Genomic DNA, 27359 nt, shown 5'->3' on the forward strand with positions numbered 1-27359 from the left:
AGCAGAGCGGACAGAGCTGAAGTGATACACAGTTTATTTTGAACCAGTTGCAGCTACAGTTGTCCTCATCCGACAGGGGTGCGGAGCCTGCTGCGTTCATTTGTTTAGATGCCGTTAAAATACCACAATGACTTTTCCTACAAAAACCCATTACACAGAATAATAAGGTATACAGAAGAACAGTATGTTACAATAGTACAAATGATAAATTATATTATACAGTTATAATGCCAACGGGTTGAGCACGTATCCAATAAAAAGAAAAAAGCAGCCTGCTCCCAGTACTATGAGAAAGGTAAATAGACAGAAAAAGAAAAGAATAAAGGAGGCTGTTTATGCATACAAAGATAGACAGCCTGTAAGGTCAGTTAGTCCTCTTGATAAAAGCATAGTGAATACATAATGTAACACAGAGGAGCTCGCTACACACAGGCCACATTTTCACTGCACCATAGTCACAACTGAAAAACGCTGCCAGGGATTCAAGAAAAACCGTTTGCCAGCTGCAGCGTTCTCCGACTGTTTGAGCGCGACTGCTCGAAGCCTTTGTTCTCTTTTCGACGCCTCTACAAACTTTCCTGCAATTGCTGAGAGTGAAGTTTAAGGTCAGGCCCGCAGTGAAATCCAAGGCCGGTGAGAAGGTGACACATCTTGAGCTAGAATATCATAGTAGTGTTTCCATGAACAAGACTTAGTTAGCAAATTTTATTCTGCAAAACACATCAAGCGTTAAGTCTGTTTTTATCTCGTTCACTTTTTCCTTCTTTTATTTTTGCATATATTTAGTTTAGATTAAAAAAAATTTAAAAAATGCTTGCTGGTCTGCAGGGGTTGCATCCATTCATTCATTCAGGACCCCCCCAAACGTAAAAAGCAATCACCACCGCCACCCTCGTGAAAAGCATACGCACACGTACGGTCGGAGCTGCCCCCCTTTTGTTTTTGCCTGAGAGAAATGAAGGTCTGCTTTAAGTGGACGTCTCCACGGTCCTGCAGAGTAGCTATCATACCAGAGCAGACCACGAGGGGGCGCCAATCCACATCAAAAGAAAAATTAACAAGGAAGGAAAAACAAGCTTTCCACAGTCACATTGGCAGTTATTGAGAAAGAACTGAAGAAACTATTCTGACTTACACAAAAAAAGGGTCTGTACACCTGGTGCAATTCATCCATAGCTGAATGTCATCAACCCACCTTTCACAACCAAAATGACGAAAGACAAGACACTCAGCTCGCTGTCAGTAAATGTGCTGATGTTCAGCCAACAGTAACACTTTCTTACACAAAACTCTGAACAAAATGTAAAACAGCTCTGAAATATAAAACATTTTAACAATGGAGTCTCTGATATCAAGAGCATCAATAAACAGAAAGAAGGGGAAAAAAAAAAAAATGTCAGTAAGCGGTGACTCTACTGTTCAAAGTAATCAGAGTACGGCATCCTCCGAAATCACAGTCGCTATGACTTTGGTAACAGTTGTGCTTCTAAGAGAAGAGAATTACATAGCCTACCCATAGGGTGACACAAACTAGAGCAACAGGAAAAAAAAAATAAAAAATAAAGATGACACATGGCTTAGCTAGGTACACAGCTCCAAAACTCTGATAGGCTTTGCTATGGATTTACACCTAACACAAACAAAAACAAAATAAAGTAACCAACAGAAGAAAACAACCGCACGTTTACATAACATGACTCGCTGTTGTTTGCTGTGGGATTCCCTGTGCTATCAATAGACTGATCCTGGAACAACCCCCTTTGAAAATGTGTGTGTGAGTGAGTGTGTGTCCCCACTAGGTATGTAATCCTGTAGATAGATTAGCGCCAGCAAATCCAGTCAGAGGTAAACTCTTCCCACAATGCAAAGTGTCTGACGTATGCTTTAAAATGTTTTTTTTGTTAAAGCAATAATCACTGATATCTGCTGCAAACACGCGGGCACGCACGCACACACAGACACACACACACACACACACTTAAGGCTGTTGATGCCCAAGTTGCCCCTTGTTTTGAGTCATTTCAGAAACTAATTCCAAGTCAGTTTGTACTTATCAGACTGAGAAATGGGAAAACTTGTTCATGAAAGTACACTTGGAAACTAAATGTATTTCTCCTGCAAACTTGCACATATACACACAGACACACACACACAATCCTCCTTCCACACTTATCCCTTTGAGCCTTGAAACAAACTTACAAAAAAACAAAACTGTCCCATGATGCCTCACTGCATCCTATTTATATAGCAAAAAAAAAAATACTGATGCCACCACAGTTCATGTCTTTTTCACTACAAACATTTTGGGGGGGCTCAACATGTAGCAGTTAGTATCAGTACACTTGCATGTGAGCAAAAACACACAGATATTTAAAAAACAAACAAACAAACAAAACATCTCCTCTGAGAAGCGTTCATTGTTATTCCTGTGAACCACTGAGGTCAAAGCTCATCTGGAGGGTCTGAAAAAAGGTCCGAGGTTAGGGGAAGTGACCAGATGAGAGTTGTGACCATGAGCCGAGGCACTGTGTTTTTGTGTGTGTGTATATGTGTCGACTCGGCTGTTTTACGCGGCTGGACGTCCTCCCTAAGCTAAGGTGTAACGGTGAGCCCAACAGTCGCAGAAAATAAAGAAACAAAGAAGAAGGAAAAAAAAGCAAAAAATTGTGCAAAATTCCTGCTTTGTAACACACACACACACTCACACACAGAGTATAAACACATCTAACCATCTCTCATCTTTACTCCAGTGAGTGGAAGTTGACTCGCTGGAAAATACACAGTGTAAAAGTACTGAGATGTGCACTCTCTCACACACACACACCAGCTGACAGGGCTTATAAAAGATTAGCTCTAGTGAAGAGATAAGATCCTGGCATTAGAACAGTCAGACTCTCCTGTCACTCCACCACAGAAGAGGAGAGGAGCGGTCCTAAAGGGAACAAGTAAGGGAGAAATGATTGAGAGAAGGACAGGGAGGAGAGACTGGCCGAGTCCTGCCTCAGTGGAAAAACTGTAAACACTGAAGCTACTCTTAAAAGTCTGTGGACTGATGCAAACTCTTTGTGGTCATCAACATTATCATTAGATCAGCATGGAACACAGGACTAGCCAGCTTGTAGGAGAGAAAGAAAGAGAGAAGAAAGGAGTTAGGGAGTGTGGTAAGGTAGGAGAGGGCCCTGCTGGGACTCTGGCTTGGAGTTGGTTATAAATGGATAATTGAGATAAGACGTCTCCTTGTTCGTTTTGAAGCTTGTTGAGGGGCTAAAGTTGAAGAGTAAAAGGAAGGGTTACTCCATGATGTCCCTCTCCCTGTCATCCTTTCACAAAAGGAACGGGTTGGTGGTTCCGGTGTTTTGAGTCCCAGCCTGGGGGGGCATGCTCATCAGGGGCTGGGGAATGGACATGGAGGATGGAATCCCTGTGCTCATCCCCACGCCTCCCACAGCACCTACTCCAGGCATCGAGTGGCCCATGGGGGCCATACCTGCCAGAGGGACGATGGGGACGGGCTGAGGAGGCATGGAGGAGAGGCCTGCGGGCTCTGCCATGTTGCCAAAGCCAGAGGGCATCGGGCTGACGCGCATCTGGTTGAGGGTGGGGGGAGCTGGCTGGCTCACTTGGAAGGGGTTGGCCGGGGTTGGAGCAGAGCCACCTAAATAAAGTGAGGGGATAACGGACAAAGGAAGAAAACACATCACTACAACAGCACATTGTGTTTAGTTGGGCTATGTCAATTTATATAAAGTATTCACTAAAATACTTCAAAAGCTAACACTTCTTCTTCACCCATCCCACTCACAAAAATAAGATTGTTAGAATACAGATAACACAAACACACACACACACACATATATATATATAGATATATATATATATATATATGAAAAATATTAAATTTCACATTCTCTTTGCTCTCCCACCTGTTGAAGCCAAGAATGGGTTGACAACTGGTGCAGGCTGGGCCGGTTTGGTCACCAGAGAGTCTAAATTGACCAGGGCAGCATTGGGACCCAGGAAGGACTCAGGAGTCTTTCTAGTTGGGTTTGTGATGATGGAAGTAGATGCTGAGGTGGGAAGGGGATCAAATATGTCCAGGCTGCTACTGCTGGCCAGGCTGACTTGGGAGGGGACAGAGGATGCAATGCCCATATCACCTGAAGAACAAAAGTAGAAGTAGTCGTATTTTACAGCTGAACGAGCTGCTTTCAGAATTGGGCAAAGCATTTTGCATTTAATGCATCTGCGATACCGAAGAGTAGTATTTTGAACAAAAAGGATTAATTTACTGTGGTATTTTATTTTGTTTTCTACACTTGCTGTCCATTTGGATTTCTCAGAGTCACCGACCTACTAGTGGACATGTTTATCAGCACATGAGCAAACCAGATTCAGACTGAGAGTAAAACGAAACTGAGTGATGCCATAAAATGATCAGAAGACGCTATTATGAGAGGACATCAGAGGCAGACAGCCTGGCTGTTTGTTGTGGCAGCAGTCAGATAGCAGTAGAGACATTCACTGATGCACTCATAAACCCAGCTTACTAACAACAGCACGCGCATGCACACACACAAACACACGCAAACGGAAATGTCAAAGATGAAAACTGCTGCCATAAAATAAGAATGAAGTGTAGCAGACCTAAGAAACGCCCATGGTAAGATGAGATAGACCTACAATGCCCCATAAATCTTGTAGATTTCAGCTGAAGCTCAAATCGGCTCCATAGAAGGTTACTTTATTCTTTTCCTCACCACCTCTTTGACTGCATTAGTGCTGCGTTAGTGTTGAGCTAGAGCAAAAGTCTGACACCGACATCATCCCCCCACACTCAGACTAGAGCATAACACCGTCCAAACCGTTCACTTGAACCTTATCAGACACAGACCTGAATGGAGCTGTGAATAGGATTAGTTTAAATTTAGATGTAAATTCCCAAATCGAGATTTAACAAGAATCAGGTCATATCTGAGAGGGTTTCCCTAAACTGAGTCTGATCATTTATTTAACAATGTACCTTCAAAAGCTGCCCCAGATTACACCACAGTGAAATGGAACCAGACCGGAGCAAAGAGCCGTTTCCCGGCCACAATTTGATACAATTACTGCCAAATCAGCTTAAAAACCTAATTTTAGTGGTTCTAATGCTGCCTTTGCTCCAGTCTGGTGCTACTGACATATAAACACAAGACGCGTGTGTGTCTGTGCCATGCAGAAGCAACCCATCTGCACAGACAGACACTGAGAAAAACAAAAAACAACAACAACAACAACAACAACACAGACTCCATGTCATTAGAGAGACAAAGACAGGGTGAGTACCAGTGGGGACAGAGGAGGAAGAGCGCAGGCTATCAAACTCTGAGAAGTCTTCTTTGGATGTACCATTGGATGCGCTCAACAGGTCAAAGCTACCTGAAAGGAGAAAATGCATACACAAATGCAAGAATACAAGACAAGAATACACAGAGTAGACAAAGGTCACATAAACACAGAGCAAATACATAAAAAGACAAATGGAATACAATATGAGTATGAATGACGATGAATACTTCGTGTTGTGTTGCTCTGTTGTGAGTTTGAGTTTTCACGTTGACTGCATTTTCCTTAAAACCTTGGAAAACTATACAATACAAAAACGTATAAACAAGAATTCAGAGTGCTTTAATTCTGCAGCTGTTCAACGGCAACGATCAAAACACTTAGAGGGGTTCGAGAGTTTCACGTGATTGCCGGTAGGTAGCATAACAACAGCAGTGGATGCACCGACTCCAGACAATCACACATGCTGTGTCAGGAGGTAAACGCACTGCACAGTTGTAAACGTAAGTTCTCTATGTGAAACTTAAATTCAGCCGTGTATTCTAAAAGTCACTGCAAGATTCTTCTGAAATCGGATGATTCTTTTTAAAACATCGTGTACTTGCAACTTAAATTTATTAATCACAACGTGACAGGTCACCTTGGTACTTAGTTGGTAGCAAAGCTGGCTATGTTTAGTGCTGTGGAGAGAGAGAGAGAGGGAGAGAGAGGGAGGGGGGAAAAAAGGTTACCTGTGTTGGAGGGTTTGGGGCGGGCTGCTGCAGAACCCCATGGGTCAGAAGCAGGAATGGAGTTGGGCGCCCAGGGATCACTGCTCTTGATGGGTGGGACAGTAGAACTGCCCCATGGGTCCACTGAGGTTGCTGGCTTAGGGGCAGATCCTGGAGAGAGGGGGAGACATTCAATGTTGTGTGGGTGAGGGATTAAAGGTAAATACAGGTAAAGAGAGGGGAGTGAACTGGTGAAAAGCAGGGTTAATTTAATGCGCTGAGCCCCCCTGGGCCCCACTGAATACATCAGTCCAGCCTCGAGTTGAGGAAGGAAAGCCAACAAGCCCCTTATCCTTGAAAAATTATTTATGTTACTGAATTACATCACAGAATCCAGAATGAATGGTCAACCAAACACACAACAGATAAGGGATAAAAACGCAGTAAGCTCCCTCATTTCTGGGCTGCCGCTCTTTTGTAACAGTCCTCAAATTTTATCATTAGGTACATTTCACAGAGTACAGAGAACACGCAACGCGAGGGATCATGTGATTTCACTTAGGACTCCAAAGAATCTGTGTTATAATTGCCTAAAAATCTCACATATGTGATTCCGTCTGTGATTATGCTGCAAGTGAAACTATCGTGCCCTTCCTTAATTAAACATCTAAACAAATTCTCTGTAAACCTGAGACTAACAAATACTGAAATAAACTGAGTAATTACTGCATAGGAGTTCATTTCAGTTCAATCTATCCACGTAGACACACCCTCTCACACGCCAACCTCATCATGACAGAGGAGTATTACATATCAGACTCCCCGAGCCTGCTTTTTTCCCCAGTATCATGCTCCCTTCCTTCACAGTGTCTTCCGCTAACTCTCACCCTCCCCAACCCTCAGTGCAGTAATGCTGCTGAACCAGTGCAGCAGCATTCCTGTGTAACAAAGAGTCACAGTCCTGCAAGCTGCAGGTGGAGAGCAGAAATCTCTTTCACACACACACACACACACTTCTCAGTGATAGTATGTAGATATCACATGATGTAACAACTTTCAAGAGAGCGAGATTGTGTGTATGTATATACCATAAGGCTGCCATGGGTCTGCTGATGCAGCGGCAGCTCCGGCCCCAGCTCCCGCACCCCAGGGGTCAGCACTGGCACGAGGCTCAGGGACATCCATTAGATCCATCAAAGAGGACTGTGGCTACAAAGAGAGACAGTGGGTTAGAAAATAACCAAACGGCAGGAGACCAGATAAAAGGAAAAATAAGCATGGAGACAAAAGAGGAAATATACAAAGGGGGTGATTAAAGATATACAAGGAATACATGAAATGGAAAAAAGTAGGAAAGACAATCCGTTGGCCATTATCCTGCACATGAATACTGTTCAAACACAGAGAGGGTAGTTATGTCATTACGCATTGAGAACAACATGAGTCATTGTCGTGCAACCGTACGTCTTCAACTCTTTATCTCTCCGTGGCCTCAAACTGCAGCCGGGCACTTATTCAGGCAGAATAATGACAAATAAACTCGGCAGTCTGCTGCCAGTTAGCGGCTTCATTACGGCTACTGAAGGGAGCAGACAGGGTCAGGCAGAAAAAGGAGATGGGGAGAGACAAGACTATTTCAGGAACGTGTTTGCGATAATGGAATAACTGAGTCACCGCAGCCACTACGCTTATGTGCTTTTTACCTCTTTTTTCTTCTTGGCAACTTTTGCAGAGCCCGGGCCTTCTTTCTTACTCTCCTCTAAGGCCATTTGTAGTCTCAGGTCATCTCCTCGGCGTATGCGCTCCTCCTGGAAAGACCAACCAATGTGTAACTTATCTCATTCTTCTCAACATTACATTTTTCAAAGTGGTGTTCAATTAAAGATACATTTTTGTACTACTAATCTTATTAACTGCAAAATAGGCTCATTTATTGTATGTTTACTGAAACCTAGTGCTGTGCAATACTGAAAATATTGACATCAAGCTAATACCAAGTAAATACAGGGCCAGTAATGCCAGTTGTGGACTTATAAAGGTAGCTTAATCATGCTAAATCACTGTGATTTTTTTCCAATATAAATAATTAGTTAACACAACAAAACACTCCTTTCAGCTTTTTTTGAATATGGGCTTTTTGAAGACCTGGAATATAAGTGTGGCTTTCTCTAAGGTTGTTTTCACACCTGCTGCGTTTAGTCAGCTTTAATCAAACTCTGGTTCATTTTCCCCTTTGGCCCCCAATCCGAACCAACTACCAGGAGTGCATCGCAATTTTTCAGCTAAATAACTTACCACTGCCACGTATGCTTTGTTCTTTAGGATGTGGCAAGGTACTACAGGTCTGCAAATGTCTTTACGGGCTAGAAACTTTATGTTACTGATACTGACACCAATTTTCTTAGGGATTATTAAAGTATTCTGATACATATTCGATATCCAAATCAATCTGCCCACCTCGACTTGAAACAGGCATGTCTGGCATGTTAGCATATGCGTGTGTGTGCATACCTGCTCTGCAGCCTCTCTGCTCATGGCCAAGGCAAGTTGCAGCTGCAGCTCTTCCTCTCCGCTGGTCTGAGGTCTGGCCTGTTCCAGTTCTGAACCGGCGTTTGGAGACGTAGCTAAGCAGCAAAATCAGAATGTATGTTAATGTTACTGCCACAGGGCAAGACGTCACAGTTCATTATACACTAACTGGTACTTTAAGACAACTTCTGTCACAACAGATGCAATCACACAATGTCCAGTAGTAATGCAAGACACATTTAGTATTTTATTAGCCTGCACAGAAAGCACAGTGTGTGTGTTTGTGTGTATGTGATCATAGGTCTTCACTGCGAGCCCGTGGGAGACGATAGGTCCGTTCAGCTTATTGGATTAAGTCGGGCCATGTGGCAGCACAAAACACGCAGACATCGCACGTGGCAAACAAACAAACATACACGCCAGCTAGCTCGAACAACATAAGAAAGAGCGTAGAAAGACACTCACTATGGCGGCCTATGGTGTCTTCTTCAACTGAACTGAAAGTGTGACTGTGTCTCAGTGTGGAAACAGCAACTCATTTCCATGGGAAACACAACCCATCATCATATTTGGCTTTTCTTGCTATGTCATTCTTTCGACTTTATTTTTCTGTGAATGTTGTGGGTGTGCAAAGAATATATGTATGTGTATAATGACCTGGATTTTCTTCTGCTTAACGTGTGCTTTTCTATGTGATGATAGTTATTTAACCTCCATTACACCCTATATATATGTATATATATGTATATATATATATATATATATATATATATATATATATATATATATATGTATATATATATATATATATATATATATATATATATATATATATATATATATGTGTATATATATATGTTATATGTATATATGTATATATATATATATATGTATATATATATATATATATATATATATATATATATATATATATATATATATATATATATATATATATATATATATATATACACACATATATATACACATATACACACACACACACACACACACTTTTTTTTTTTTTTTTTTTAAGTACAAAGCAAATTTTCCCTTTGGGGTACTTTTGTTTTTCCTTCTTTCGTCTCTCATCTTCACACAAACACGCCAGCCATTATATTATAATTTGCCTACAAAAAACACACTTATTTTTTCATGATCATAATCATGCTTAATTTCTTTTTTAAATATGCGCCGAACCCCGAGCAGCTGTAGAATCCCAAGGCCAAAAAACCCAAGTAACACAAATATGACGTGCGGAAAGACTAAATGTTAGTTTCACTCTTTGATGCGACTAACTTTGAAACTTCACTTTGACTAACATCCTCCTACCCCGAAAAGACATTTTTGAAAATACACATCACATCAGCAAGTTATCTGTAAACGTACACAGACAATTTGCCCGATCAAATGTTTCCATTATAAGAAGATGGTACAAATTAAAGACATTTCCCTTAAAATCAAGAGGCCCAGTCTTCTTTGAAATGGTTAAAGAAACCTGATAGGCAGTAACACAAAAACAGATTAAGCTCATATGTAGCCCGTGCTCTGTAGCAACAGAAGCATCATTTATACATTACATAGAGGATTACCAATAACAGGAGTGTCTAAAAAGCTTCACCGCTATCAACTCAGGATGCTTCAAGAAATAATGCGATGAATGTTCGCAAAAGTCAAATGGTTTCATTCTAGAGAGTAGCAAAAGTCAGCAAAGTCAAACGTGTTTTATTTGAGTGAAACTCTAAAACCATGCAATTAATGACCACAACAGCAGGTAGCCAAATACTGTCACATAACAATAAACAGCAGAACAACATTTCTTTCCTCTGCTTACTGTACCTTTACTGTTTTAGGTTACCAATTTAGCAAAAAACAGTCAAAAGTCTTCAGTTAAAGTCTGCAGACTCAGAGAAATGTTCATATTCAAAGTCCCATGCAAGTGCACAGATGCTTAGGGTGGTCCCACTGTGGAGAGTCTGAGTACAAAAAGTGTTGTAAACAAAGACAGCAACAACCACACTTGTGTGCAGGTTTTCTAGGTATTGGCTTCAGATTTGTCTCCATATTTCTGATGTTCTTCCTTTCCTTCCTCCTCATCAAACCCATGTCTCTGCTGCTCCGACTCCAGACTATGCATTTCCTGAGAAAGTAACCGAGGTAAAAGGTGTGTTTGTTTAGCTGGAACTATGAGCTATGGCTTCAACCTCTTCCATGCCTGCCTTGAACAGCTGTACTAAAGCTAAAACAGGCACAGTGTAACCATACAAACACAATTATGTCTGACAAATCAGAGGGGGAAAAAAAAAAGCTTTGGCTCTTGAAGAACACGTGCTGACTCTCTTGTAAATTTACCATTATGTCATAAACACACACACGCTATGCAGTCGTCTAGCAGAAGAAAAAGAATTTTTTCTTGTCAGATTTAAAAAGACCACTGAGCCTGAAGACATACTGAGCTGCCACAAAACAGAAAGGCAAATAAACAAAAACTGAAAGCCAACTAAAACACACCAGTTCCTTACCCACCACTGTGGGAATGAACCATATATGGATAATCGAGTCATCTGGCACATGTTACAGACAAATCTCTGCCTGTTTTCAGAAAACATTTCAACATTCTTAGTTTTTCCATCTTTAGAGAGCTGATAAGACGCTAGTTAAATAATTTCTTATCTTGGCATCTCCACTTTGGTTCATGCTGTCTTTAATGATATTCCAATTCCACAAAAGTGAAGGCATCCAACTACATTAAGGCTGCATGAGCACCATGCAATTCCAGCTATGAAGAGAAGGAGGCTGGGTTTTTGTGCTGAAATGGGCTGATGGCCACTTGTGTCATCTTGCGTGGATTTATGTGGCGCTAATGGCACACGAGACTTTTTCATGTGTGAGAACCATGAGCAGCCACCATTCTTCCCGTCTTTGTAGATCAGGGGTATCAAACATATGGTGTGTACATATGATCTCTTTAAAAAAAACAAAAAACATTTTTTTGTATGCATCCACATGTGCAGTGTGCAATGTAGATGATGCTGTGTGTCAGTTAAATGCACACTGGTTGAAACGTGTGCTGGCATCCAGCATGTTTTTAAACACACTGTTGAACTTTGTATGCTAGAACTACACTCTTCTCTGTAGCTGGCTGATGGACCAGCAACAACACAGAGTAGCCCACAAACCGGTTGTACCACTTATTTCTGATACCAACCCCATCTGACAACAGATGCTCTATTCAGCTGCCCACGCACTACCTTCACTTAACCATAATTTGACCCATTAGACTGCTTCTGTGACCTAGATAAGTGGCAAAAGAGACAAGGTTTCAAACCTGGCTGTATGTGGCACATGAGTGTGTGACACTATAAAACCAAATATTTTTTTTGTTTTAATTACTGGATAGTAATTACTAGATATTTCAGACTGTATATTTTCCGATTATTTTCATGCATTTTACTTGTTAAAATGCTGAAACAAAACGGCAGCAATTATCTAAATGCAAAAGAAACAACCACAGAAGATAAAAAATAAAATTTCAAGATTTTTAGGCCCAAGGTGAGGTCAATTTTGGTAACCGGGGGCCAGCTTTACACCTACAGTCTCACACGGCCATTTATTCACACCCTGTCTGGACAACAATACTCGGAAAGTTCGCCTGGAATCCCAAAAATCTCCCCTAGCAACTCCCACAGCCTAACGCCTATTGGCCAGATCCTCCATCAGTTTTCTGCACTGATGACTCAGCTGCTGTAGCTTCCGCCTCTGAGCCACGCACTCAAACACAATGTACACACAGGAATGTGGGCCATAAATGAGAGCTTGGTGTACACTCCATAAGGATGCTAGACAAGTCTGGGCAGCCTGAAACCAAATGCATGGCAACAAACCCACATCCATAGGCGTGCACGCACACACACAGACACAAAGTCATCCTGCTGTGTACAAAGGACTGGGCGGGAGGTTAGAGTGTGAAAGGAAAAGAGTTCAGTTTAGACACTCCAGCAAAATCACCTAAAGATGCCACCAAGTATGAACAACCCTGTATTGTATTTACTCTACATCATGGAATGAACGGGATATTATTTCCTTCTTTGACAAGAGTTCTGAAATATTATAAAACTGACCCTTAGTGGTTTCCGTGTACTCTGCTACATTGTCACTGTCGTGCGGTCTCTAGAGAAACGAGTGCATCACTATAAAGGGAAGCAGATTCCTTTGCCATGTGGATAAAAGATGATTGGGGGGTCTTCTTCCTCTTCTGTGTGTGTGTGTGTGTGTGTGTGGGAGAGAGAACTAAGGAATGCAGGAGTGCTAGCCAGAGATAGGACAGGGGGAGGGGCAGATTTCAGGATGTAGGCCAAAGTTACACCAACTGTGATACAGTAACCATAATCGAGCACACTGCACGATTGTTTTTTTTTTTTTTTGCTTAAACATATGGTGTGACACCTTTTTTTCTGTTAAGCCGACTGGTAATTATAATCCAGTACTCACAGCCATGATAGGAAGCAGGTGATCCCTCTGATCTGCCATACTCTTCACTGTAGGAAGTGGAGAGGTTGGGTTGAGATGAGCCTCGGCCAAATCCCATATGACTGCTCCCTGTGGACACCTGGGCCATACGCTCTTTGGTCTTCAAAGCCTGAGACCTAGCGGGACAAAAGGGATAATATATGATCAATATCTGTGATCAATCATCTAGACTTAAGCTAAGAAACTCTAGTGTTAAGTCTAACAGGACGAATAAGAATGAGATACTAGAGTGACACGACGATGGAGCCACGAAACCAAACAAAGCGAGAACATCTAATAGCAGAATTACCCCGAGAATCAGGGTTTCAAGTGGTTTCAATACTCAAGTGCCAAAATGATTATTTTAGATTAAACATGCTGTCAAACAAATCCCCACAGACCAATTAAGATAATACTGGAAAGACTGCAGTTGCAACCAAAACATTTTCTCTGTTCTGTGTATAGTTCGAGACTGTGTGTGTGTGTAATAAAAAGGCAGATGTCAAAACTGCAAGTCTTGGAATGATCACATATTTCTAAATACGCCGACAAGTTGAAGTGGAGGAAGGGGGAAAAAATAAATAAAATAAAAATCACTGAAAGAACAAAGTCATGCCAGACTGTTAAGACAGGAAATGTATTAAATCTGTAGCCAGCAACATTCTTTGCACACATTACAAGTGATAAAGATAAGAAGTGTTACAGAGTTATTTCCAAGGATTAACTGTTTTAGTAAGAAGGTATGGAGCTCTTAAACTACACTTAAGAATCTCTCACGTAATACAGATGTTTTGATCTAGTCACGTAGACTAAGACAGCCTTTTGAACTTTGTTGCTTCCTCTGTATTAAAGGTCGTGGTTAGTTTGACCTCTCTAAGATTTGATGCCTGTGCTGCAAGCAGAAGAGCAGAAAGGACGGTGATGCACTCTGCTGCAAGGCAAAAAAAAAAAAAAAAGGGGGTCTCACCTCTCTCCTTTGAGGCGGTCTTCGTCTTTGAGTAAGACCACTAGCTGCTTGCTCTTCTCCCTGACGTTGATGCCCTGGTCCTTGCCATCTCTGTCAATGTACTGGAAGTCCTTCAGAGTCTGGATGGCGAAGATGTTTTCTTTGCACTGCAGCGCTACTCTCTCTGAGCCCGTCTTGATCAGGTAGTCGAGCAAGGTGAGCGCCTTGTAGACGTGGCGCCAGTTCTTGCCGTGGTCGTTGAGTCGTTTCCAGATCATGTTCATGATCTCGCTGAAGGCCACCACGTTGTAAGTGAGGTCGGCGATGTCCGACATGAGTGAAGACGACGGCCCCCAGGGGTCGTTGGACGTGGCCTCTCGGACTTTCTTCTCCGCTTCGGAGTAGTTGTTGACCATGTTCTTCATCTGCCGGCGGATGGTGCTTGGCATGGTGGCGGTTAAGATGGGACAGACAAGAAGAAATCAAACGTACACTCTCACACAAGGAGAGCAGCTGGGACACCAACAATATTTGGGTTACACACACCCAGAAGTTACAAACGTGCCCTTCAGGTGAAGCTTGTGTTGTTTGCCCGCGTTTCTGTGTCCTTTGTCACGGCGGTGTTTTGTTAATGTTTTCGTGTAACAAAGTGGTTTGCGGATGTACGCGGCTGTTTATGAGGCTCCTCCAGGCCAGTGCAGTGTTCCCGAGTCCTCCAACACAGCGTCTGTTAAAACCATTTCCACACCCACAGTGCCGGCTGAACACATGACCATGCCATCACCTAGACCAAGATGACAAATAACAGGTTAGTTTAAAGAACAACATGAAAAACAAATATAGGCAAGGACCAGAAACCCAAAAAAAACAAGCATACTTTACAATACTTGGAATCACTCAGAGTGTCTTAAACACAACATCAGCTTAATATGTATCGTCTTTATTTAAGTTTCACGCCCCTAAAGTAATGTCACATGCCAGCAATAACAAATCAAAACCTCAATAGGCCAAGAAAAACCTACGCATTGCTACATTTCAGATTTCTGAACAGCTGAAGTCACACGCTAATCTGAATGTCTTTCATGAAGTTCTACAGCTAAACAGTAAGCTCACATCAATGTGTAATCACAAGAGCAGCTGTAAGCACCTTCCTTTTTGAAACTAGACAAACATGTTTCATACTTTCACACTTAGATAAGCAATTTCCATGCATGCCCCCTCCATATCATACAAAGTCACGGTGCTGTGAACAACAATTCTTTCCACTTTTATAATTTCACTGAAGTTTACAGTAACTTTGACACGATGGCAAATTACTAGGAGGGATGGTGGAGATTTTTGTGAAACAAAACACAAATCTGTGTGGTCACACCATTCCCAAACTCTTCCAAGAGGGCTTCAGGTGCATACTCTTTGTGTGGGCTTGGAGGACAATGTGAAGACAATTACAATGAAACAACACGCCATATAAAGAGGTCAGCAATAATCTAACATTTTAATCTTGAGCACCAGGTTATTGAGTACAAATATGTCCTTAAAATATTGTTCAGGGATTTTTTTAAAAACCTGATAAGGTGTAAATATAACAAAGAGAGCAGTGTGTATGTATAATATTGCTCTAAGTTAATAGACGTTATCAAGGTAATTCACCCTGATAGCAGCTGACCAACGGTAATTTGACCACAGCAGGCACAAAACTGTTAACTAATTTTTAGCAGAGCTGAATTTTAAATTTTGCTTTTACGCTTTTTGGGTTGTTTTTTTTTTTTAACTTTATTTGCAAAGATTTAAATTAACAGTATTGGCAATCACTGAAATGGTTAATCCATCGGTGTGCACAAGCTCTTTAATCAAATTTTTATTTTTAATGCTAAAATATAAAATTATTGTTTTCGAATTTACTGTTTTTCAAAAGCAGACAAAAATATTAAAGCATATTATTATTTTTTGATTAGGATGCCAAATTACAGCTGAGCACAAAAAGCAGTAATTTCTGACTTCTCAGAAAAGTCCAGGGTGTCGGCTTAAATTCTGGGTATAAAAACTTAAATTCAGTAACATTTAGTTAGTGACATTTTTTAAAACATGTATTTTTTTAACAACAGGTGGTCTAATAAGCACTGTATGTATAAAATAAGAGCTTTGCTTTTTTAATACCCCGATATATTCAAGCACAATTCTCTAACAAGTCTGAGAATGAGACGCCTTTATCTTCACAGCATTAACAGTAAGAATGAGTTTCCACCCTCTGGTGGGTGGCAGGGGAGATAATCCATTTCCAGTCAGATGAATACCACAGAAGTGACTGATGACGCCTCAGTACTTGTTTCTAAAAGATCAGCAAAGCAGCCACTAATCACTTCCTGCCTGACACACAGACAAGTATGGATAGTGGGCGGAGACTCACAGCGGCGTAACGTACACACCCAAGTGCCATGTGAAAAACTCTTGACCGTGAAAACTTGCTTAAGTATGCAACACCTAAGGCTTACATAACACGTTTAAATCTGCTGCTGGTGCTGGAAAAGAACAGCGTACTACTGCAAGGCCCCATTAACAGAGTTGTGCTTGGACTGCAAATGCAGCTATCACTGTTATCAGTAATAAACTGCAGTTTGGGATGTCGGTGCCCATTGTTTGCCTGCCTCGATGCCTTGTAGGCAAACCTATGATGACTTATCCTCTTCATTGATCAGAGCTCAATGCCAGGCGTGCACAGGCAAGCCCAACAAAGTTCTTTCATACATATAAGTGCAAGTCTGTGTGGACTGTATTAAGCACAAGAATGCGTTTTTTCAATGCATATAGAAGTTAAATACAGACAATGTGCATGTATTTGTTTCAGGGAGCTTCCTGTCTAGCAATGTCATGGAAAGACAGCTGGAGGGGACGGGGGTGAAGAAAGGAGGATAAGAAAACAACTTGGCACATCCCATAAATTCACTTAACGCCAGTGAAACGTGATTCCTGTAGAGCATGACTCCGACACACACACACACACACACTCTCTGAACGTTCCCTCGTCACCCTCCTCCTCACCCTGCATCCGCATGAATACTGCTCAGACCTAATGACACATCTGCTGCTATAATCACCTATTCACCCGTAGCAGACAGGAGGAAGAGAGGAGAGTCTGTCTTGTCCATCCCACCCTCCTGCAACCCCCATTCACATCCCGGAACAAACCCCCCACCCCACCCCCGACACACACAAACCAGTAGATATCCCCAGCCTGCCTTCACTCAGTCCTTCTGTGCTTAGTTCACGCCAATCCCAAAAGAAGACTGCACACAAGACTTGTGTTTATGTGCGTGTGTAAAGAAATAAGTCTTCATGCTGACAGTGCAGGTTATAGTTATGTCAAAAATCATTAAGCATGTCATCTTCCCCGTCAAACCGCCAGCACACAATGCGGGATAGCAGTTTAAGCGTGAAATAATTGAGTCCAGGGTCTGCTTTTTAACGGCACCAGATGAACTCGAACACATCTGTCGCCACCCATTCAGTCTCTTCCTCCTTTTCTTTCTGGCCTGTCTGTATCTGACTCACACACATTAAAGATGAGCTGTTAGTCCACCCTGTTCCCTATTTCAACACAAAGCCATTTATAATATATTTAAATATGTGGTGTCTATATATCGCCTGGTTTTTCATGCAACAGTTGTCTAATCCATGGCAATTTTTGCTTTTGTAAGAGAACGTAATAAATAAAGTAAATAAGTAAAAATACCCAGCGATCATTCCTTAGAATGCGACAGAAGGCAAAGGCAAAAGAGTGCCCGTGCCCTGCAGCCAAACAACAGACCAAATATGCATTTATTATGGCCATAGAGTTGGACTAATTTTGAAGGAGGAAGAGGAACAGAAATAACCCATTAAATACAGGCTGAGAAAAACACTAACCGCACTACCATCATAGTCAAATGGGACAAAGTGCCATTTACTGTTACGTGCAGAGGTCAAAATCAGAAAAACAAAAAACAAATGAGGCCTTACTGTGGAAAACACCAGTGAACTGATGGACTAATATACACAGAACAGTTGTGATAAATTTCCCCCAAAAATAAATAAATATGTGTATGTATAAAGTTATAATATAAACGCTAACCATCGCCTGACAGGAATAACGATTGGTCTCGACAGCATGAACTAGCAGCAGTGATGTAGTAGCGCGTCATGAGAAATTCCCTTTTTGAATTGCAAATCAAGTCACACAGTACAGATATCTACAACTTTCTATGAATTCCATCAACGGTATTTAATAATAACACTGTAATGCCGCTTACTTATAAAACCTCCCGGCTTCGACCAACTGTAAACAAATGACCTGTGCGCAATGAGTGTTCATCTTAAATAAAATGAAATTATTTGTCATGTATTTAACAATCTGTATCGCCAAACTACGAATATCTAAAGATACAGACGGGGAAAGAAACGTGACTGAGACATTAATCTCTGTGCACCAGAGGTCCATCATTACAAAAGCTTTAATCTTGGCTTGGCAGGAAATGCTCAGAAGTTATTGCTGTGCCGGCAGTGCAGGAATGCGCAATATGTCGTTTCAGTATCAACATCATCAGCATGAAGTAAGACACATTAGGCTGAACACAACTACAACTTTCTGTCTCTTTGAGACCAAAGAAAAAAAAAAAAACTGCACCTTTCTGACTTTTCTGTGAATAAACTGAAAGGGAAGTTTGGCATAATTTACCCACAACTAACGAGTCCTGTATATATTAGTTTGTCACTTGTTAGTGACACGGAGTTCTGCGTGCACACAGCACACACAAAAGAGTTTCATCAATTCATTCATTTTTGGAGTTCTTTTACACTCCAGTTTGTGGTGCAGGTCTCCCAAAACCAGGTGACACTAGTAGCAGAAACATCCTAGCATGCCTTGCTCTATGAATGGGTCCATCTTCTCCTCATGCACCAGTGTGCCCGCTCTCAACGGAAAGATTGCAACCCAGAGTGGGTGCGTCTCTGAAGCTCCTTCCTCCCCCGTTTAGGCAGACGATGAGTAATGGCCAAACACTACCCTTCAATTCCCACTGGGGTGCCCATATCACAGCCACAGCCACTCATGCCACATGTCACAGCAACTCAAGGCAATTCCACTAGACGCACCACAGCACATTTCAGGAGCAGTTCTTTGGTCCACTAATGTAGCGAGACGATGGAAGTTAAACAATGGGCGGTGGACGAGGCAGGCAGGAAGTCAGTCATGGTTACGGCATAGAGCAATCGGGCAATTTTTAAAATCATCCTACACTGTGTGCACACAAATTACTCCCGGTGCAGGATGAAGCAGAGGAGGACAGAACAAAATCACAGAGGAGATACAACATTACAGACCCAAGCCCAATCTGTTCCTGAGGTTAGAGTTCTAGCTTTCAACAAGCTTCTAGAGAGAAATCTACCCCGGACAAGGAAATAACCAAATAAGGGAACAATAATGATGTCCTCTTCATTACGGTTCATATCAAACGCAATGAGAAGTTCTGCCTCATGTTGCTTGCATGAGGAAACCCATAATGATTCACTCCTGACCGGCAATAGGATATAGATGTGTATAGCTGACAGTTGGAATCAAGTTACAGAAATATAATTTCCTAACTTACCATTAAGTCCTACATTTTCACTCACTTTTCTCCAAGCGTCCCCCCCCCTTCTCTACATAAAAGTGACACAGAAGCAAAAAGGCACTGTAGCCCTCAAACAGCATCAATACACTTGTCCTTCATTTCTGATTCTCACTTTCACCTGAAGAAGAATCCACAATCTACAGGGCAGTCCCGCTTGATTCAAACTTAATTTTTCAGCTCTATTCACATCACCTGATTTCACAGAATCTGAATGTCATTGTGCATCAAGAGAGAACCCACCAAGGTATCTTCTCAAACCACATGTACAGGATTTAACTGCAACAGGCTAAAAAGTTTTCCAAATCAACCCTTGTTTTACAGAATCACCCCAATCATTAGATCAAAGAATGATTCATGTTTTTCAGCCAAACCTGTTCATATTGCCTGGTGAAGGTTTGGAATGGGTTTTTCATGTCCTAAAAAAATATATGAATGAATATATTCCAAAGAAAAACGTAGAACACTTGACTTAAGTGAGTCACCTTAGATCATAACAAGTTCAACTTATCTTGTGTGTGTTTTGGCAAAAGCTAGGTAAACTGTGATTAGCATTAAGGGCTCAGAAGCAGCGCATTGAGAACAGGTCCACCTTGTCACACAGAATGAGTAAAGCTGATCTCGAGATAGTAGGCTTGCACAACCGGGCGCCTGTGTGTGAATGTGACAAGACTATATTTGTCTGTTCAGAATGACATGGTGTATAATAGGCTGTGTAATGGCATCCAGCCAGTTCCTTAACCACCCCTTTACAGTCTGGTACAACCAGGAGCAACATTCACAAGTAATTAATCCTCATCTTCTCCTAGACCCAAGGATTAAGCTCCCAAAAGCCAAACTCGCGTCAAATAAGCACTAACACTTGTTCAAACAGTACTAAAGTGGGTTTAAGTGAGCTATTACAACCGTGCACTGTGAGACAGTGAGACGGGAGGAGAGACCACCATCTGATCGACGCATCACCCCACCTTTTGTCCTCTCTTGCTAGCCGAGAGAGACAAAGCCAGCCAAGACAGGGACGGGAGGAGGACCGTGATGATGCATCTGTCACCCCCGTAACTGACTGACCATCCTGACATTAAAGGAAGCGCTGCCCCTCTTCTCAGGCCACATAAATACGGGTTCAGTGCAACTATGAAAAGAGAGGTTTTACTCAAACATCTTTGTTGTATGTTGAAAATAGAAAAGAAAACCCTGCCAGTATTAATGATCTAAAAACCAAACACTTTACTCGCTGCTTGTCGGAAACGAAGAGAGTAAACAGACAGCGCCCACGTCGTAACGATATTTTTTTGATAAAAATATCAATAAGTACGTTAAGTTTTGGACTGCTGAGTCACTGTAGTATGCTCTTGTCTAGCCCTCGCCTCTATAACAGCACACGTGTTTCGGTAGAGAAAATAAAAATAATTTAATTGGCTCCTTTTTTTCTTTTCTTTTTTTAAATCACGGCGTCTCCTTGAACTGACGTGATTGATAGTTAGCACATAAGCTAAAGTAGCTTTAGCTAACATTCGTTTGGTGCTAGTAAACTACCTTAATGTTATTTATAATCCTTTCAGTCAAAAATCCAGGTGATAGAGGTGAAATAAGTATGTGTATAAAACAGTGCAAGCTTACTCTAACACAGAATAGCGACCACACTTGCTACTAAGGGGTTTGCCGCTAACTACAGCTAGTTGAGTGCAAACTTGCGGCAAGTTCTAGTTCTTAGCATTGATTGAGTTAGCGGTGACTACACATTTCAGCTCACTGGAAAAGTACATAACCCGGAAAAGTTTGCTGTAGCGTAAAAATACACTGCAGCGATCACTTTTTCCACTTATAGATATTTGCACCCGAGATACCAACCACCGCCTAGCGTCCAATTTACAAGACGATTTCAAATCCTGGCTTTGGGAAAAGTTGAATCAAAGCTAGCAGAGCTTGTGTTAGGACAGCCAGTTCACACACCATCCCCTCCAGCACCCTACTAACAACACAACTGTTGATCGCTCACCATCTAGATGTAACACAGTTTACTATTTACCGGTTTTACGACCAATCCTATACTGTAACGCACAATCGTTCGCGTTAGCCTCATAAAGTACTTTCTATGTTAGGACAGTCAACTAGCATGTAAAGCTAGTTAGCGATCCTTCAAGCTAGCAGCCAAGACGGGAGCTCAGTGGAGACATCACCATAGCAAACTGGATTACAGGACACCCCAGAAAAACAAAACAACGCGACTGTGTTGAAAACCAAAGGTAACTTACCAGAATTTTTGAGAGGGATACTTTAGGTACTCGTGTCACTCCAAGTGGAGGTCAAACCAATAAACAAACGTAGCTAATTCCAAAAAGAGAAGGGGGAAACCGAGACAGGAGTACTTATTTGGGCGTTCAAGGAGCTTGTTGCGCCTCCGCCTAGCTATATGCTGCTAGTGCTAAGCCAGCTAAAGCCAGGACTACACGTATCTCCTCCTCCTACAGAACATGGCGGGCAGAGCAGGAGGTGGGCTGTAGGGGTTGGCCGGGAAGGGTGTGACCATGTCGGCTTGACTTGGTAGGGATAGAGACAGACCCTTCATCCCTCGTGAAAACCCACGGGGGGGAAAGGTGCGTCGCTGAGCAAGTGACTGTAAAGTGATAATTATAATTTTCAAGTTTTCACATGAACGATTTACAACATGCAGACATGCGTGACCACAAGAATGGTTATATTAAAGTGCTGGACTACTTTGTTTTTTTTATGGAATAGCTTTTTTGTTTTAGTAACCGAACAGTCCTCTCTGGTAAATCTAGTTTTGAAGAGCCATTTTCCAATTTCGTCAAAGAAAGTTAGCAGCCAAAAGGAAATAAACGGACATGTAGATTGCACAAGTACGTGCATGTCATGATTTGTCACTGCAGGTGTGTCATTACAAAGCGCAAACTTTGTAGGACCGCATTCCATCGCTCTAATTTTTTCCACCCCACCGTCACTACGCAACCGCATTTTCTTTCACAGGTATTTAAATAGAGGGAGGGGGACAACACGTCACACGCCCCAGACACACGTGGCACAACATCTATGAATAGGCGCAGATGCCTTACTAAAAAGTGCGCAGTGAGCTATTAATAGAAGTGTATAGGTTGTAGATGCAAAGCGTGCAAGTTAAAAATAGACAGGGATCAAAATGTCACGAATCTGCAACGCTGACAGCAGCCAAACGTCAGTATGACCGATGTGATGTCAGTTGGCTGTTTTTAGTGCTGTGCCATACTGCAAATTTTGTTATGATCGATAACAAATAAATACAGGGCCAGCATTCCCGATACCATTATCGGTATTTTCAACTTATAAGCAGGGCTCTAGACTAACTTTTTGACATGGGCGCACCAGTACGCCTAACTTTAAAAATTTAGGCGTACTGGCACAAAAGTTAGGCGCACTCAAATTTTTCAACCACATCGCTTAACACCGCAGTTTTACACGTGCACTTTCTTTGGGGGGGAAGTCCATACAGACAATATTCATTTCTAAATTATTAACTGACAAACTTGTGCTTAAATTGCTTTGTCAATATTGTAGAAAATGTTAAACTTAATCATCATCTTGGCTCCTCTGACACCTGTTTGCTGCTGCCTGCTGCTGCAAGGCAGTGGGGAGAGGGGACACTTGGGCAGTGCATTTATTGCAGCGTATAATGTGTTTTCTGGATACACTGCTGTTTTTTCAGCATTCAAAGATTGATGGCACCGTGTCAGAGCTGGCTATGAATTTCAGATGGATCAGTCCTTAACTTAACACAAAAGTTATCAATAGTTCTTTTCATCTTTTCTTATTACCCACAGCTACATCCACTTCTGTCAGGCCTAGGCTGCTCACTAGGGCTGGGAATCATCACTGATTTCTATAATCCATTCGATTCCGGTTCTCAAAGTCCTGATTCGATTCAATTTAGCCTCAGACAGTCAGAAATATTATAATTCTGATAATTTATCAGTACTGATACATGTGAGACTTCATCAGAATTGTGAACATCACAGCAGATGCCTTTGTGTCAAAGTAACTGAGAATAAAACACAGAAAAACATGAAGGAGATTTTCCTGGTCTGGCGTTTTATAGCAGATAACCTTAAAAATATTCTGCAATTTTACATAATTTTAAGAAGTTTAAATTTCTTCAGTATTGAACAGCAGAAATTAGGCTTTCTTGTCCGAGGTCATTTAAGTGAAAAAAAGAAAAAGAAAAGAAAAAGACAGCGGCCGACAGCGCTGTAAACAACGGTAGACTGGTGGGTAAAAAAAAAAAATCTTTTAGCGAATAAATAATGCAGAAAACTTTTTGAAAACGCAGATTTTTCTATGCGTTTGCACCTTTCGTCCACACGTAAACGGCTTTTTCGGTGACTGAAAACGGAGATTTTTAAAAACGCCTGCCAGGGTGGATATTTTCGAAAACTCTGTTTTTGCATTTACGTGTGGACAAGGAAAACGGAGAAAACGCAGCGTCAAAGGTGTGCGCCTTTTTTGACGTCACACTGTGCGCCACGTTATTGTTTCGGTGAAATGAATTTCTACAATACTGTTACTGTTAATTTTACTCTCTGCAGTGTTTAAATGCTTACATATACACACACAGTTACTGTCCCTCCACACATAGGACTCGGTTGTGCTTCTATCCCCCATCTTTGTTTACTATTTCCTACCGAGGCTTCTAGACTTCTGATTGGCCAACATTTCTACACGGTTAGGAATATATCGCCACCTGTTGCTTTGGCATGTTCCTAGCAGCGTTTTCCTTCATTTCTGCGTTTACGTGTGGACGGGATTATTTTTTTAAAACGAAAACGGAAAATCTCCGTTTTCAAAAATACCCATGTACGTGTGGACGTAGCCAAAACCTGCAGCTCAGAATCTAGCGCAAAAAAGACGGAAACACAGCGCGGACCGACGCATCAGAATCGCTAAGCTCCGACAGCGTGTCCGTGTTCGGGCCGTGGGGTGAGAAAGCCGAGAAAGACAAAGCTGATTCTGATGCGTCGGGTCCGCTCTGTGTTTATGTCTTTGTGTGGAATCCGTTAATGAATTGATATCGCTTTATTCAAGCTACTCACCTCTCTCTTCCAACTGCACTTTCAACTGGACCACGGCCAATCAGAGAGGTCCCGCCCCTGACTATCTCTGATTGGTTTAGTCCACGATAGGGGCATAATGTGTGTCTGTTGTTGACCACACGGAGAGTTGCAGAGTTTTTTTTTTTTTTTTGTTACCCGAAAATATTTTTTTTATTCGCAACACTGAAAAATTGGTCGCACTCTAGAGCCCTGACTTATAAGGACAGCTTATGTAGGGGAGTGTCATGTGTCATGACATTTAAAATCATCATCAATTTGCAAATTCTGAACACATTTTAACGAACACCAAATTACTGTGAGTTTTTTCTTTTACTTTTCTCAAAAAAATCTTTTAGCTTTTTGTCACTGGGTTTTTTGGGGACCTAGAATGTAAATGCACCTCTCTAAAGCACTTTGTGTGAACTTCGGTTATTAAATGTGCTTTAGGCTATAAATAAAATAGACGTGACAGTCAACACAGTTTAAGACATTTTTTCATAGTACATCTTTGAGATTATTTTTCAGTTCTTAAATATAAGACAGTTCAGTCAGATAGATAGTTAACTTTGGGGATAGAAACAAAGTATTGATCCTATCACGCTAGTATCGATCCGATACAGATACCAGCATTGGTATCGATACTGTCGATGTTTGAATCGATCCACCCAGCTCTGCTTTCTAGTAAAGTGCTAAATCTGGCTGGGAGTGCCACCTTTAAAGTTCACTGATGCTTTTGTGTCCTGCTGCTGCATATTCAGTGGAAAGGATAAGCCAATTAAATGAAGCCCAAGCCAAGCTGATTGAGATGTTTTTGGCACTCGCTGCTCTCTGCTTGAGAGAGTGATAAAAAGAGAATAGACTCTTTGTGCAAACAGGTTTTTTAAATTGTGTAATTGGCCTGCTCTAAAGCTATTGCCTGAACAGAACAGAGCAAGTCAGAGTGCGAGAAAAACAAATTGTACTACACACTACTTACTAACTCAAGACCTTTAAGAAGAAGACCTATATTGGTGTTTTTAGAGGAGTATTTCAAGTTGATGATTCATCTTACTAGACTGCCAACATCCACTATATAAAGCAAAGCCCCTCCTGATGCGAGCCTGCTAACAAGAGGATTGTGTACCAAAGAAGGTTTGGTACATGGCAAAAGGAGGACATGATATCTTTGTGTTACTAAAATATACATGATCTAATCCTCATCAGGTCTTAAATCCATAAAGTACAACCTCATGACATATTATACTGTGTCATAAACTAAACTAAGCCAAAATGCAGAAGCTACTATGATTCAGTAGCTTGTAGAACCACCTTTAGCAGCAATAACTTGAAGAAATGGTTTTCCTTGTGACTTTATCAGTCATTCACATTGTTGTGGAGGACTTTTGGTCCACTCTTCTTTACAATGTTGCTACAGTTCATTGAAGGTTGTTGGTTTTTGTGTATACACAGCTCTCTTAATGTCCCACTGTAGCATATTGATCAGTTTTAGGTTTTCAATTTTCAGTTTACTGTTGTCCTTGGGAATACTTTGGTATACCAAGGAGTTCATGGTCAAGTTAATGACTGCAAGGTCCTGCAACTGCACAATGAGCCCAAATCATGACCCCTGACAGGTGATACGCGGCATTTGTGTTGTTATGCTGTCTTTGAGGGGAGCGCGGAGGCGTGGTGGTTTGCACTGTCGCCTCACTAGGAGGTCCTGGCTTCAATTCTAGTCTGAAACCTTCTTGTGCCGACTTTAATGTTCTCTCCAAATAGTTCATCTTCACACATGGAGTAAGGTTAATTGCTGATTCTAAACAAACCATAGATCAGAAAGTGAGTGCGAAAGATTGTCTGTCTCGATTTGTTAGCCCTGCCACAGACTGGCGACCCCAGCTACTGTAGAATGGACTTTCAAATTGTTTGGAAATGGCCTTAACTCTTCTCAGATTGGCGGGCAGTAACAAGCTCATAGCTGATGCCTTTTGTTCTCAGGACTGATGGCCACACACAGACCTGAGCGCACCAGACCAGCAAACTGCCAAAACTTCTGCTTGTTATAGACGTGATCACACTTGCTGATGATCAGTTAATGGAGTGCACTTGATTAGCAGCATCTGGCTGCTACTCTCTGAATTCCTATAGATGTAGTAAGGGTTCATGTTTTTTGCACACTGCCTCTGCATTTTGGCTCAGTTTTGGTTAAATAAATAATGACACGGTGTAATATGTCATTTGTTGTTGTTTATCTGAGGTTGTTTTTACTGAAGTTTAAGATCATATTATTTTAAAACCTCATAATTGAAAGAGGATGTACTTTATTTTATTTTAACCATGGCTGTATTTCTCCATAATCCAACACAAAGATGCAACAGCTTTGTGCAAAATAGATGTAATTGTGGCAACTGTGGCAAATCCTTTGTTCTTCTGCAACAGGTATCAAAGAGAAGCTTGAAGGTGACATTCATGGTTGGGTGAGAAAGCTACCTCAAGCAGTTATTTTGCAAACAAACAACAAGAAAATGTCACCTTGGCATTTACTATCTCCTCTTATCAGCCAAACTTTGAAAGTTAAACTAAATTCTGATTGGTCAGTCTGTGCAAACAAAAAAGTGAAGTGGCTATGTGTTGAGTA

The 27359-nt window shown here is 41.5% G+C and overlaps 1 protein-coding gene across 4 annotated transcripts; it reads right to left on the bottom strand.

The window, feature by feature from the left end:
• Positions 1-17: 17 nt before the first annotated feature.
• Positions 18-24798, bottom strand: epn2 (epsin 2). Of its 4 annotated transcripts, none has more exons than XM_019358064.2 (10): positions 24743-24798; positions 14041-14803; positions 13056-13210; positions 8547-8659; positions 7739-7843; positions 7124-7244; positions 6057-6206; positions 5326-5418; positions 3924-4157; positions 18-3655 (listed from the first exon to the last, which is right to left on the bottom strand). In XM_019358064.2, exons 2-10 carry the CDS (start codon positions 14466-14468, stop codon positions 3324-3326), a joined length of 1731 nt encoding a protein of 576 aa, XP_019213609.1. In that variant the 5' UTR covers positions 14469-14803; positions 24743-24798; the 3' UTR covers positions 18-3323. The 4 variants fall into 4 exon arrangements, with proteins under 4 accessions (XP_019213609.1, XP_019213610.1, XP_005459504.1 ...); XM_019358065.2 differs by lacking the exon at positions 24743-24798 and adding an exon at positions 24266-24303; XM_005459447.4 differs by lacking the exon at positions 24743-24798 and adding an exon at positions 21917-22150.
• Positions 24799-27359: the final 2561 nt, after the last annotated feature.

This window comes from Oreochromis niloticus, linkage group LG4 (genome assembly GCF_001858045.2).
Source record: "Oreochromis niloticus isolate F11D_XX linkage group LG4, O_niloticus_UMD_NMBU, whole genome shotgun sequence".
Lineage (NCBI taxonomy): Eukaryota > Metazoa > Chordata > Actinopteri > Cichliformes > Cichlidae > Oreochromis > Oreochromis niloticus.